Genomic DNA, 14,282 nt, shown 5'->3' with positions numbered 1-14,282 from the left:
ATTCTTTCCAATCATTATTTGTCCATATATTAGAAGGAAAACAACAGATGACTTTAGTTCAGTAGAGACCAGCAGAAGAAGTTTGGACACACTTCCCCTTTGATTTGAATAACAAAGTGTTTGCAAACTGTTGACTGTGATCTCCTCAGTGTCAGCGAGGGGGGACACTGTTGTTTGACTATAAACTCTGAAATTCACGGAAGTCATTGATCTCCAGACACGCGCAGCAGCTCCGGCAGCACGCGAGCGCTTCACACTTTATTCAGACACGCGCCACCTGAGGAAAGCTTCACACCTGAGTGGGTTCAGTACAAAACACAATTTGCACCAGACTTCGAGTATGTGTCAGATATTTTAATTCATTCGAGGAATTCAGCGGAGGACATTTTTGATCTCGGGTAAGAGTAAAATTAAAAATTAAATATTGGCCCTGGCAGTTCATTGTTGCAGAGCACCTCAGCCATAATCATTTCTGGCACCGAGCGCCATTAGACAAATTGAAAACTTTTAAAAAATCACTGGGATGAGTCAGAAATTCAACATGGCGACCATAAATACACAACTTAATATCTTCACAGTGGTCTTCAGTGAAAAGCAAACCTGGGGTATAAAAGAGCAGTAATCTGTCTTCACAAGAAACCAGTTATTACAACCAGTTTTCTTCAGGCGAGTTACCAGCCGGCGTTTTAACAAGGGGGATATACAGTACACCAAAAGAAAAGTAGGGTAACGGGCACATTATACATTTGTCTTATTGAAGACAACGAAGGCAGAGATACAGTCCTAATGAACTCAACAAACGGACACGTGTGAAAGAAGTACAATGAGTGGCAAGCCTGCGTAATTTGCATTTGATTGGCCGGCGTGTGGGCACCTAGGTGCCCTTCACGAGGTACTAATTCTAACAGATAATAAAAGAGCAAATGGAGTTTCACTGTCATTTTCCCATGGGAACGAGCCAGAAATTAGTCTCGCATGGAATCGCTCATTGGCCAAAAGTCAAACGTTTATTTGTCAAAGTCAAGTATATTTTACTAAAAGTCTTTTTTTCTCTTACAAGCCAGAATGTCATCGAACAGGCCAATTGTACTCAGGCTATAGTGAATCCACCCTTACAGTCAGGATTTATGACTCTATTCTTTATTTCTCCTAACTCATTTGTTCCACAGTAGTGAAACGTGGATGCTGCGCACTCAGGTGGGTTCAAAGCGAATTATAGCTGATTTAATTAAACAATCCAATTATTACCTTTTGTCTAGGGAAAAATCAACAACCAGACAGCTATGTCCTTTGGGTGAAACGGAGCTTCAAAGGATTCCAGGAGGTGTTAAAACACGTTTTGTTTCCTGTGAAGCGCCACCGGACACGCGCAGAAAACAGCTGACCTGTGAACAGCTGGAGGCGATGTTGGTGAGAGAATGAATACTAATTATAATGAAAAACGTGGGCATGAGCTGGGACTTTATCCTGTTATGTACTGTAAAAAGTTGTTTTGAAGTGATGTATCTAACAGGGACAAAAACTAGAAAGTCCATACGTTTATTACTGTGTTTCTCAAGAGCTGCACAGCTGTGGACAGGTCAGACAACAGTAGGGCTACATGCTAAAACACAATATGTTTAAAATATTTTTAACAATTTTGTGGCAAACCTTTTGCACAAAGCTGGGGGAATCTATATAACAATCTTTTCCTCCCCTTGGTATGTCTGAGAAAGACAAGCTGTTCAAATGGAGTGAATTCTTCATTGTGTTTGAAGTGAGAACTGCTGCTGAATCCTTACAGCTCATGACAAGGCTTCACACCTGGAGGGTGGAGTTCTGCAGGAAGCTATGCTTCATACCACAGCCACAAACTAAAAAGAGCTGTCACAAGCAGCCAAAACAAAAGGCCTTCAGCTTGGTCTAATTGGAAAAGAACCATTCAACACCAAAGGTTTTCTTCTCAAGAAACGTTTTATTTTCATAAAAAAAAGAATACTGCTCACCATAGGGAGACATCCAGAATAAATTAGTGTGCAAAATAGACAAAATATATAATTAAAGAGAAGACAAAACATGTTGTACACAGAACCAGAGATGTTATTCCTGAAAGCTGACATCATGGCACATGGGTGGTTGTGATGTGGCTGCATGGGGCTTTCCCAGCTTCAAACGCTGATGTTCCAGACCTAGAAATGTGATGGATGGATACTTGCTCATTATCCACTTTTGAATCATGATTTTAGCAGTGTATGGAGACTGTTCAACTCCAGGACACTCACCTCTGAATACGGTCTTCAACACAGCAGCTGACCCAACAGGACAGCCTAGTTCAGGCACATGGTGCAGCTCACATCTGTCCCAGTCTGGGAGAGTCCCTGTGCCTGTCAGGAGAGTAGGTGTTTTCCCCACTGACTGAGCTCACTTAAAAGCATTAGGGTAGACAGTCATACATACAGCATACAGCACATGTAGAAATGAGATTTTTACATTATTTACAAGATTCTCAACCTGTTACGGGTTATGAGAGATCACTGCCCACAAGACCACAATACAAATATTCTTAAAAAAAGACAAAGCAATATAGGTAGCATGACTGAATATTAATCAGTTGTTAGAGTCTTTAAAATGTCAGTTTCTGAAGTGACTTCATGGCAATCAGTGCCAGGGTCTCCACAATGTCTGGCTGACCGGGTGGCTCTGGGACAGGCTCTGTTTGCTCGCTTCTCCCTCCACTCTGATTTCAAGCTGATTTTTCTGAGGCTGCTGGGGAACTCCAGGAAGCCCCTGTTGGGCTGGAAGTCGGTAGGGATGAACAAAACTGTTCACACCAAAGTCTCGCTTACACTTTTGCCTCAGCACCCAAATAATGGATTGTGAGTGTGGCAGAGAGCTGGAGGAGAAACGAGCTTGTGCTCTCTGTTGGACACCTGCAGAATCAAAGTGTAAGCTGGCAAAGTGAGCAGCAAAAGACGCATCTAGCACCGGTCCGAGCCACAGGCCTTTCCCTTCAGGCCCCAGGAAGTGAGTAGCTCTCTGCAGGCAGGCAGCAAAGCCCTCCTGGAAGGAATGTTTCTGGTCTCCACCCCCACTCCCCACTCGGGTTCTTGTGTTTTCTCCTTTGGCAGTGTTCTGGAGGAAGAGGACTGTCTGCTCCAGTATCTCAGCTTTCTCTACTCTGTGCTGAGTTCCACCCTGCAAGAAAGCTTCAGTATGATTTCATGAAGTCTGCAGGTGGCAGTATATAAAGACAGCTTATCAACTTTTATTTAAAACAAATTTGACTTTTCATTATGGTATCCTATTAGAAATCTGACCTTTTTATTATTGCAATGATACTTTTACTCCTTGAGTTAGTGTAGCATTTTCACAATATAGACAAGCGTATTCAATGTGGTTTTTTTTTCTTGTTTTTTTACCAATTGTTGTGGCTCCTGTAGCAGTAAGTCTGTCAGACGCTTCAGACTTTGGTTCATCCTCTCCCTTCGGCGCTTCTCCACCTGAGATTTAGTGAACTAGGGAGGAACAGAAAGAAAGAAAGAAATGTTATGACCAATATGCAAAATGCATATCACTGAGGCAGTTCACTTTCATTGACTTTGATTAAAGTAAAAAGTGCTTCTTCCAACACCAAGGTAGGTTCTTTCTGGGACATTTCTACAGGACATTTCAATGTATGTTGGACAAGAAGGCATTTATTCAGAATCAGAATCACATTTATTGGCCAAGTATGTTTAAGCACAACAAGGAATTTGTCTCCAGTACAGAAGCTCTCAGTGTGTTTACAGGTCAGAAAGAAAAATAGGAGAATATGTGCATTTAAAATAGGAAAGAGAATAGGAGAACAATTCATGACCTAAAACAATATATTATTGCTAAAGGAAGCAATCTCAATCTTAGTTACACTATATCTGAGTAGAACTAGCTGTTGTATAGTATATTATACCTTTCTGTCCTTTGTTGCATCTTCTGCTTCTTGTGACAGCCTCATAGTAACCGATTATCCACCCCAGTGAGTGTGTATCCAGGTTAGCAGTATGTTCTCGGTCCGTGACTGACCAGGTAATGACTCTTTTGTTACAAGCTGCTTCTTTTACCTCTTCCCGGACAGTACTCAGACTCCTCCTACTTTACCACCCAAGTTCAACAATCCGCCCCCACTCCTCACAGCCACCCATCCACCCACAGTTTAATGCATTAAATTGAATTAAATGGTCTTATCATGAGTTTATTGAACTGGCGCCGTGATCACAATTTTAGACAAATTATAAGACAGCGCGTAACAAGACCCGATAGTTACAGCCATACCTATTATGCACAAGCCGGCGCGTAAAACCCATGCGTAATAGGCTATACAAACATAGCATTTTATATTTTTGAACTATTTAGTTTTCCACTCGGTGCCAAGAGATACATGGGAATTTAGGTTATCTTTCTTGCACGATAAAGCAAACAAAAGTGGCGTTCAGCTATGTAAAAACTGTAACCTGTTTACAAATGTTAACACAGAGAGTAAAATGAGACAACTGTACTCTCCATGGTGACATTTCTGGTGCCAAATTGAGAAATTGTAGCATAGTTATTATGCCAGACGTGGCTCACCAACATCACTTTAGAAAATGTTCCTGGCTAATTCCTTTTTTCTCTGATAACACCAACTGTGCACACTTCGCACTGTCACACCTTCCGTGAAGTTAACAGATGGTAACAGTGGTTAACGTTTTGCATTCACACCTCGGTGCCACCACAGACCACGCGTGCCATTTGGCTAGCTGTCACGTGCTGGCGCGCCCTTTAGCACCGCAGTTGTTCGACATTTGCTTGTGAGAGTTATAATCCCTCAACCTCACAGGCCACATAACAACACCCAGCCATGAATAGCCATAGGGCCTGATATAGTATAGTAAGGTTTTTGCGATTTTAGTGCACACACCTTTTGGTACAGCCCTGATATAGAGAACCTCAAGCTTTTTCATTCTGACCCCTTGACTCACACACATCTGGACAGATAACCAGCTGGTTGTGAATACAGAGAGTCTTTATTGTAAAAGAGGTAGAGAGAATACAGGTGTTTCACTGTACAGAAAAAAAGACAGCACTGTTAATACACTCACTCAAACCATTAATATGGACTCAGTCACACCTCAGGTAAGCCCCTTAGAAAAACTAAACTAAACAGAGAAACACACAAAGTCTTTGGATTTTTCTCTATTGCCCTCTCATTCACTAAATGCATTCTCTCTTTCTGAGCTGTTAAAATGAAAATAGGTGTAGCACTAATAATAAAATGGCAATAATATTAATAATGATATAGTGTGCTAAAAACAATGATAATACAGTCCCACACCTCCTCTTCCCCAACCACACACCTCAGTAACATGTCAAAAGTAGTGGAAAACAAGCCCTACAACCCCGATAATAAAACCACACTTGCATGCACACACAACACGCGCACACACACACACACACATTTTCACTCTAGCATCCATGCACTCAGCTAATCATACAAACATAATAATGACCGATGCTGAGCGGTAAGAAAAGAAACCAACGTACATTTAAAATAATCAAACCAAACAAACAACATACAAAAACAACTGCAGCCAAGTGGGAAGTGTGATATCATTCCTTCTGTCTTTTCCGTTGTCAGTCTTTCTGCGGCTGTCGTTCTGTGCCAGCAGGCAGGGCCATCAGTCAGAGTTTTCTGAGTGTTCGCTGTGGGGCGAGGCTCTGGGCGGGGGCGAGTTTCGACCCTGCCAGTTCCCGTTAGCCTGAGAAATCAAAAGAAAAAGAAAAAAGAAGCAAACAGAAGGGTGTCAGAAGGTAACATCTTATTTCTGCATAATACTTTGTTCACTATTGCTGTGTCATTTATAAGCAAGTCATTCTAGCCCATTTTTTCAAGCACCAGCAACCAGTGACCACTCGTGTATGAAAATAAACTAAACAAAATGCAGTAAAACTAATATAGTTTGGAATTAGATTTGACAATAAACACCACATTTGATCTCAAAGCAATGATATATTTTAGGTAATGCAGTTGCAGCTAGTTTAGTGTTCGTGAGTATTCAAAGCACTGTATGTTCGTGAAGGAACATATCATCCAGTGTAACAGTGTGACTCACTCATGATCATTCTGGACAACAGTGGCACACAGCAACACAATACAAGCCTTTGGCTACAAACAAAACTGCTCACTGGGATCAATAAATTGCTGGTTTTGGGCTTTCAGCAAAAGGAAAAATACACAAAGTCACCAGCCTTATCATTTAAATGTGTGTATAAGTACTACATAAGTGGTATCATGTTACCTGCACTCCCATTTGGTAGGTAGACTGCTCGCCGTTCACAGGTGGAACCCCAAGGAACAAGTCAGCGGACCCGGACAGAGAGAAGGACCCAGATCCTACAGGAAGAGAGGAGACAGGAGAGTAAATTTAGCATGCACAAGAAAAAAAAAACTGTTTTACACAGAGACCATAATGGCCCTGGTTTTATATCAGTTTTCAGAAGGTTGTGGTGTAACCTAATGGATTTGCTGTACAGTTTAAGAGCTAAGGACAAAACATGAGGAAAAAAAAGTTAGAAAGTACAAGAGCAGGTAGATGAATATTTTAGTCACATGTACTTCAGTTGCTGTGAGTCAATTACCTCAGCCTCAGGATATACAGAGAGTTATCAAGGGCTCAGCAGGGTCAAATGAAGGCCAAGAAGGGTGGAACTAACAACTTATTTCACAGCCTCAAGGTGAGTAGTTGCATTTTGCTGGTTTCATTGTAGTACCTGTGGAGTTGGGAGTGTGTGGGGAGTCATCGCCCTGTCTGGCCCCCAAGGCTGTCTTCATGGCGTAGAGGTTGGCTTCCTCTTGGAACTTGCCAATGTTTTTCTTGTAGCGGATTCTCTTGTTGCCAAACCAGTTAGAGACCTGGTAGAAAGATAGACAAAACTCAGCATACACTGTTTTGTGGGAGCGTTGATCCGTAAAATGACCAAATTTTCACACTAAGATATAGATTCACATCCAAAAAAACCGCAATTACACACTCATAACTGCTTGTTCCTACAAGCACATTATGCTCAGAGATTTACCTGAGAGACAGTGATTCCACATTGTTTGGCAAGTTCCTCTTTGGCTTCTTCACTGGGGTAAGGGTTGGACAGGTGGGAATAGAAATACTCATTCAGGACCTCTGTGGCTTGTTTGCTGAAGTTACGCCTCTTGCGCCTGATGAGACGGCGAAAGTTGACAAATGTTGGAAAAAAGCAAAGGTTATTTTTTTGTCCCTTGGTAGCAGTGACATCTTTGTAAGCAAGACAGTTAGCATTTACACCTAAGCTGTGGTCAGGGTACCCATGTCCACTCTATACAGTCACATAGAAAAAAAAAAAGGGCTACATAATGACTGAGAACACAAACTCTACCTAGAAACATGGATAGAAAGGAGTATACTGACATGAAAAGCCTGAATTCTTTATAGTTTTAAACAAGGGAAATCTATTTAACAGTTACATAGATAATACTCATAACTGGTATTAGCAAATAATTATTCTCTCAATTTTCGATGAAACCTAAGCATTTGTCAAATTATAAAATAGATCTTGGTGTAAAATACTTTTTCACATATTTTACAATTGACAGTTTCATTCATATTTATCTTTTGTTGTGACTCACCAAGCTGACTAGAGCAAAGTGCAACCTTTTCAGAGTCACAGTGGAGTATTTACTATAAGGAACAAAACAAGCACCTCACACCCCCACCTGGCATCGAGAAAGCGGGACCTCAGGATCATGACTGCCTCACAAGTACTCTGCTTCAGCTGGGTCTGGATGGAGCTGAATTTGCGGTGGATGATGGCCACCATGCGCTCGATCTCCCGCGGGGTCACAGGCCGTGTACGCGACTGCTCCCTCAGCAGGTTCATCACATGAGTGGTGAATTCAGTGCATGCCTGGGTGTGGGGGGGGATTAATGTGTATCATTATTACTGTCTGTATTAATAGTGCAGCAAATTCAGCAGTCCACCTTAATAATATGAGGAAGCTTTTAATTCAATTTGATAGAGGAATTGATTGTATGTTGCTGATGAGTACTGTTAAAATAGTGGAACTGATTGGTGTTTTGAATAGTAGTACCCATTAGGGCTTTAGTATAGGATAAAATGTGTTGCTCTCCTAATCTAAAATAATGCCCTGAGAACCTAATAATACTGCTGCCTATACAGTAGAGATATAGAGCTTAAGACCTGGTGTGTTTGATCAGCAACAAAAGAAGAGCAGTGCAGTCCCAGGCAAAGAAAGATATGTGCTGCGTTTTCTAGACCCAACATGCCAATGGATTACACTTCCGGCTGGCTGTTTTAGTACAAGCAAGCGTGTATGGGCAATGTGAGCGCTTGTCTGCTGTTGCGACACAGTACCTGCTCATACTTCTCCAGCTCAGTGTGGTAGATACTGCGAATTTGGGTCAACTTGCTTTTGTAGTCGGAGTGCTCGAGCGAGCTGTCAGGTGACATCCCTCCTGAGTGGGGGGCGCCACCCCGGCCGCCGGCCCCCCCGCCCCCCTTCTCTGGCCCTGCCACGCCTTCCGCCAGCAGCATGTTGTCCAGTCGCACCAGCTGAGGATCCTGAGGCTCCTCCTCCTGTGCGTTTCTCATTGACAAGCCTGTCAATAAAAATGCCAATATCTAGTGGTTTTGTCAGGGAAACACTGCCAGATCAGACATTCATCCTGTGAATATTTCCACTCTCTCTTACTTTCATCAGTTGATGCTTGTTCAGCTGATGTTCTCAAACATGTATAGTAGCTTGTGGGTTCATTTTTGTTCAAACTTTCCCAGCAAAGTCAGCCAATAACACTTATGCACTGGGTTTGGATGTGGACAGCTCATTCCTCTATGTGTCTCCATGTTGCTTTGCGCACTGCTCTCATGCACTGTTTGCAAACACTCTGCTTAATATTTATTTACTGCCTATGTCAAAGCATCCTTATTCAGGCCAATTTTGTTGAACAGAAAATGACTGTGACTGAACTTTATGCAGTTTTTAAATGTATGGCTTGATATAGACAACAAAAGAAAAGCTAATATCTTTCAGTATTACTGAAATGATTACACTATTACTCATTACCCTCTTATTTTTCTGTAACACAAACTGTTACATGGGGTATAAATAATATATAATATATATATATAAATAAATGTTTCCTCATATAGTAGAGCAGTTATCAAACCAACCTGTACTGTATTGCTGTAGACATTGTATGTCTGTCTGTCTGTCGTTGTCTATTATAAAACCCAATAGCATTTTACATAATAACAATATGCATATCTTCCTGTAGGTTTTTGTTTTAGCGTTTAAACTTAGTATATATATATATATGTGTGTGTGTGTGTGTGTGTATACTTGGCCATTACATGTGTTTATGATTAGCTTCTGATGACACAGTGTCAGCACACTCTAATAACACTGCAACAAGCCAAACGAACACTGCACATCAGAACAAAATTAAACGCATATTGACAACCTCAAAACTTGTAAAATAACGTACCCGTTTTTTCCTTGATCTCGCATAAAACGCTGAACAATGCAGGTTTCATTCGGTGACAGTTAAGTGCATGTTTCCTGTACATAGAGAAAAGAGCATGACTGTAACGACCGTAACAGGCAAACCGCAGGGACAGTGACAACATACAAATCGACCAAAACAAAAACACAATTTAAGAGACGGACCTTTGCCATGGATAATTTAGCAACGCTAGCTTCTAGCTAGTTGTGTGCTAAGAAGGCAACTGTTCACTGGTAAGATTGCACACGGAAGCCAACACATTTTCTAATTTTTTATTTGTTTAGGATATAAATAAACCCTAACATCTGCAGGAAAATGCTGTTTAATGGTTGTAGTAGTGCCACCTCACAGCTACCAATTGTAGCTTTAGCTAGCTAGTTAGCCCTGGTTAACGCAGCTTAGCAAGCTAACAATGGCTACGTTTTAGACCATCGCTGCCGAAAGGAATGCGTGTTTGTAAATGACAGCAAAGAATCAGTCAGCAATGGCTAATGTAAGAGCACATGAAGTCTGAGCAGGTTATAGCAAAACAACTTTGTTTTCGTTACCTAATTAGTTAGCTCCTGGCCAATTAATCTAAACAGTGGATTGAAGTTCAGGAAACTTTGCCACAGCAAGTCGAAGTGTACGAAGCTGTAAAACAAAAGCGGCCGCGGCGTCAGTAACCACACACACAAAATCAAAGTTGTCACTAACTTTGCTTGTGCCTCGTCCAAACTTTGGTCGGTTATGGTCATTATTTGCTGCAGTATGTCACCAATATCTCTGCGTGTTTCATGTCCGTTCTCTGTGCCCTCGAGGCCCGAATCCCCTCCGTCCGACCGGTGCTGGGAAGGTTGATGAGCCGAATTAAGCGCATGCATCCCGGTGTGGCTATTCATGCCGAGTCCCCGGCCGTTGGAGGGCCCATTGCCCGTCAGAGGCTGCTGCTGCAACATCTTCCGCGACGCACAGTGGCGACGACTGCTGCCCAACTGTGCTCATAGACACACAACAACACAACTTGGCCTGTGGCATCGCACAAAGCGCAGTCCCCTAGCGATTGACAGGAAAAGGTACAAGCCATGTAAACACCACAGCATGTGATAGACCGTGCTTTTGTGTGTCAGCAGAGGCGTAACACTACTGGGTTAAATGTAACCACAACAACAGCAAAACATCTGCAGGGCCTGAATTTTAAGAAGGCAGAGGTGTGTGCGTGTGTGTTTGTGTGTCCGGGAATAACAAAGAAAGATGCTGTAACCAAAGATTGTGTGCTCTATTGCCATTCTGCTTGTGCTAGTTGCCTGGTTACAAACACAGGCATTTAAATTAAAGAAGTGACTTGTTAACCTTTTGGTTTAAGGTGTTTAAATTTACTTAGGCAGCTCCTCTCACTTCTGAGCCTACTTCTCGTTTTAGCTGCAAGTCAACAGGATGTGTGCGAAAACCACAGCAGTGTCAGAACTGTGCATCTCTTTCACCATGTTGGAGTTGGGTCTGACATTGTCACATAAGAAGCAACTACACCAGAAGATGCCTATGAAAACTATTACGGCTTTGACTTTATCTTGAATTATATATTTTAATAACTTTGCTTGGGACCATACTTGAAATGTATGATGGAGGTTTCTTCTGTTTCTTACAGTATTATTTCACAACAGTATGACTTGTCATATGTGGGCTAGACAAATAGGGGTGGCCTGTGGTAAGAGGAACAGGAAGAGAAGAGTCAAAAGAGAGAAGGCACACAGTAAGGCGAGAGCTTGTCACGTTGGCATGTGAAACTCTTAATAGCAGGCTTTTTTTTTTTTCTTCTTCGTAAAGATACTGACAAATGATAAGCCAAAAATGCTGTGCTCAGTCTGTAGTGACTTGAAGAGATGATACCTTGAAGAGAACATTTTTGAAACGTAAGGTAAAGGTAAGAATGACGTTACTGAATTTACATTTACTGTATAGTACACAAGGTAACTCTCCTCTGATAATATTGCCACACCAGTTTGTTGTTGTACAGCTAACAGGAATTTATGATTTACAGTTGGATTTTCAGCTTAAACATTTGCAGTCAAACATGCTCAGACCTGCCACACTGGTTTCTGTCTTTCTCTCATACTGAGAAAAAGGCACAGCTGCTCTGCGGCTGACTGCTTGTGTACTTCAAATCACTTTAGGCTCGATACTTGCGAAGTTTGCTTAGTATTTAAATTTTTCTCAGAAGAATTAAAGAGTGTGGTCCTCTCAGACTTTGACCTAAAATTTTTGATATAATATCTGTTTCTGTGTATGCTTTTGTCAGGATTTGACAGCGAGATTAAGGAACTGCACAGAGCTCAAAGTTGAAATGGCTGAAGGGGGACTGCTAGAACCTCTTGTCATCACAGAAAACGAAGACATAACTGATGGCGTCACTGAAAGCGAGGTAGCGAGCAGTTTCGTTGTCATTGTGCAGAGCTGTAGTGGAGAGTCGGCTCTGAAAAAAGAAGAGGAGCACATGGAAGACGACAAGAATAAAGAACATGTAGAGAGTGACATGTGTTTAAAAGAGCAGAACCCAGAAAAACAACAAACCACCACAGAGGGAAGCCAGACAGGAGACACTGTTGTGGATGAACAGGACAAACCAGAGGAAACTGAAAACACAAATGATGGACAGAACAGAGGTGATAATGAGAGTATAGGTCAGACAGAGGGAGCGATGAGGATCAGTGAAAAACCTGAGAATACCAGTGAGACAGAGGTCATACAAAATGACCCTCAAGTGGATATAAAGAGGTCGAATTCCTCTGAGGAACAACCCGAAGCAACAAAATGCCAAGAAGAGGATTCAAAAAAGGTACGTTTTATTTTAGCCTTGCCTGGTACTCTGAGATTACATCTGTTGGGAACTCAATTAGCAGGTCATACAGCATACACAGGGTTTGTTTGAAATATTTCTGACTTTACCAAACAGTTACCTTGTACCCGAACAGAAAAACAATTTTATGGTGGAAAAACAGCCGACAACCTTTTGCTACTAAGCATGTGGGAGTATGGAGGCGTTGAGTGAATTATGTTGCTTTGCCAAAAAACAGTTTGTGCCACTCACTGAGAAACCTTTCTCCCCTCCCTCTTTCTTTTTCTCTTTTTCTGTTGCTTTTTCACCTACCCACGTTTCCTCATGCTCACCAGTTAACCCCTGACTTTCCGGAGGCATTGTATGAGCTGCTCTGCACCCTTCAGGAGGGGAGACGGCTCAATGACCAACGCTGCTCCTTCAGACTTGAGAGTGAGGTCAGGAGGCGGAGGTGCCACTCTGAGCCAAACGCCACTAGGCCAGCCAACAGAGGTGGGGGTGCTTTGAGAAGTTATAGTTTGTTTTACACAGGTAAAGTGATGAAACCAATGCAACTGTTGTATTTGCTTCCATGTAGTGATGCTGACTCATGTTGTTCAAGGTAAAACAACACGAAACTAACAGTTCTCTATGACTAAAGAATGTTTTGAAACTCATGTGACTAGCATGTTTCATCGTCTTGCCTTGACCCCTGACCGTTTTCTCCACTGCTCCTTTCTCTCATTTCTCCACAGTCATCTTTTCTTCAATGACTTCACTGCAGAAAGAGGAGTTTTTTGAGCTGGTGGCCACCGCTCAAGCACGCCGGCTGGACGACCAGAGGGCGCATCTCCAAAGTTCTTCACCGGTAAAGCCAAAGGCCAGAAGTTTCAGAGGCAGCATAAAACAACTCTCTTTGGTGAGAAAGCCTGCACCTGTTCCTGTGCCCAAAGAAGACCTGTATAATATGATTCTGACAACACAGGTAAGTAATCAGGACTAGTTTGTTTAGATTCTTTTTCATGGTAAAAAAACATCCTTAGCTTTGTTTCTTAGAAATATTTCATATTCTTACATTGTCACGGCAGAAAATATCTTGCAAAACCTCAGTGCCATGTCAACTTCAGAGAATTATAATTCAGGCATTCACTTTAATCCACACACAGGCACAGGGCAGGCTGGAGGACCAGCGTAGCAGGGCTCCTGGTCCCATGGATGATGAGGACTTCTTCTCCTTGCTCCTGAGGGTCCAGGGAGGACGCATGGACGAGCAGAGGACTGAACTACCTTGTATGCTGCAAACCTGAGCTGGAAAACAAAAAGCTGTGGGGCTTTGTGTGAGATGTTCCAGTATTTTAGCCTTTTCAGTCAGATTTCTTGCTGACTTTAGTGATGCTTTGTTTTATGAAATGGTTATCCCTCCTTATAGCGTTGGTCAGTGTTAAACTGGTATGATTGTAGCAAAAACGCTAATGTTTGACCAAGAGAGCTTCTGAGATAACTTGAGTGATGTGATTGTTAAGTTTACTTCTAGTTTGTTTCTTTCTTTCCTGTTAAGTAGGATCAGTAGACATGCTTTCATACTGGAGAAGTTCACATCTTACTGAATGTCTGCAATGAGTAGTTGAATGGTTTTGTGTATGTTGTGGAGGAGGTAGTCTACTGATCTGTGTTGTTCTCCTTATTTGTACAGTAGATATTAAACACACCAGGGACAGTGACAAGGAGATAATAGGCCACACAGTGCTTCACTGTATATGGATAATTCTCCTCTGAAAAATAAATGTGCATCTGAGCCATTTGCAGTTTGTCCAGAAATTTTCCAGGAGAAAAATACATTTAAAATGTGCTCTGATGTGGATATCTTTCAAGTGTGTTTCCTTTCCTTTTCATTTTATTTTTCCCATCAAACATAAACTATGTTGATACAAACAAGGAATCAT

At 41.9% G+C, this 14,282-nt stretch overlaps 3 protein-coding genes across 9 annotated transcripts; 1 reads left to right on the top strand and 2 right to left on the bottom strand.

Annotated features, from left to right (window-relative positions):
• Nucleotides 1-2,637: 2,637 nt before the first annotated feature.
• On the bottom strand, nt 2,638-4,090 carry LOC109965599 (transcription factor HES-7.1-B-like). Its single transcript, XM_020609748.1, has 3 exons — nt 3,926-4,090; nt 3,399-3,494; nt 2,638-3,174 (listed from the first exon to the last, which is right to left on the bottom strand). Exons 1-3 carry the CDS (start codon nt 3,968-3,970, stop codon nt 2,638-2,640), a joined length of 678 nt encoding a protein of 225 aa, XP_020465404.1. The 5' UTR covers nt 3,971-4,090.
• Nucleotides 4,091-5,004: 914 nt separating this feature from the next.
• Nucleotides 5,005-10,580, bottom strand: pbx2 (pre-B-cell leukemia homeobox 2). Of its 2 annotated transcripts, none has more exons than XM_020609732.1 (8): nt 10,242-10,580; nt 9,528-9,601; nt 8,398-8,642; nt 7,739-7,929; nt 7,069-7,204; nt 6,763-6,904; nt 6,291-6,385; nt 5,005-5,750 (listed from the first exon to the last, which is right to left on the bottom strand). In XM_020609732.1, exons 1-8 carry the CDS (start codon nt 10,481-10,483, stop codon nt 5,670-5,672), a joined length of 1,206 nt encoding a protein of 401 aa, XP_020465388.1. In that variant the 5' UTR covers nt 10,484-10,580; the 3' UTR covers nt 5,005-5,669. The 2 variants fall into 2 exon arrangements, with proteins under 2 accessions (XP_020465388.1, XP_020465389.1); XM_020609733.1 differs by lacking the exon at nt 10,242-10,580 and adding an exon at nt 10,094-10,234.
• On the top strand, nt 9,608-14,278 carry gpsm3 (G protein signaling modulator 3). 6 transcript variants are annotated; one of them, XM_020609735.1, is made up of 6 exons: nt 9,608-9,778; nt 11,352-11,448; nt 11,824-12,360; nt 12,696-12,852; nt 13,095-13,324; nt 13,506-14,278. In XM_020609735.1, exons 3-6 carry the CDS (start codon nt 11,869-11,871, stop codon nt 13,644-13,646), a joined length of 1,020 nt encoding a protein of 339 aa, XP_020465391.1. In that variant the 5' UTR covers nt 9,608-9,778; nt 11,352-11,448; nt 11,824-11,868; the 3' UTR covers nt 13,647-14,278. The 6 variants fall into 6 exon arrangements, with proteins under 6 accessions (XP_020465391.1, XP_020465393.1, XP_020465395.1 ...); XM_020609736.1 differs by lacking the exon at nt 9,608-9,778 and adding an exon at nt 10,624-10,735; XM_020609737.1 differs by lacking the exon at nt 11,352-11,448.
• The last annotated feature ends 4 nt before the right edge of the window (nt 14,279-14,282 follow it).

The sequence above is a fragment of the Monopterus albus genome, unplaced genomic scaffold (assembly GCF_001952655.1).
Source record: "Monopterus albus unplaced genomic scaffold, M_albus_1.0 scaffold101.1, whole genome shotgun sequence".
Lineage (NCBI taxonomy): Eukaryota > Metazoa > Chordata > Actinopteri > Synbranchiformes > Synbranchidae > Monopterus > Monopterus albus.
This window is presented reverse-complemented; position numbering and strand designations above follow the sequence as displayed.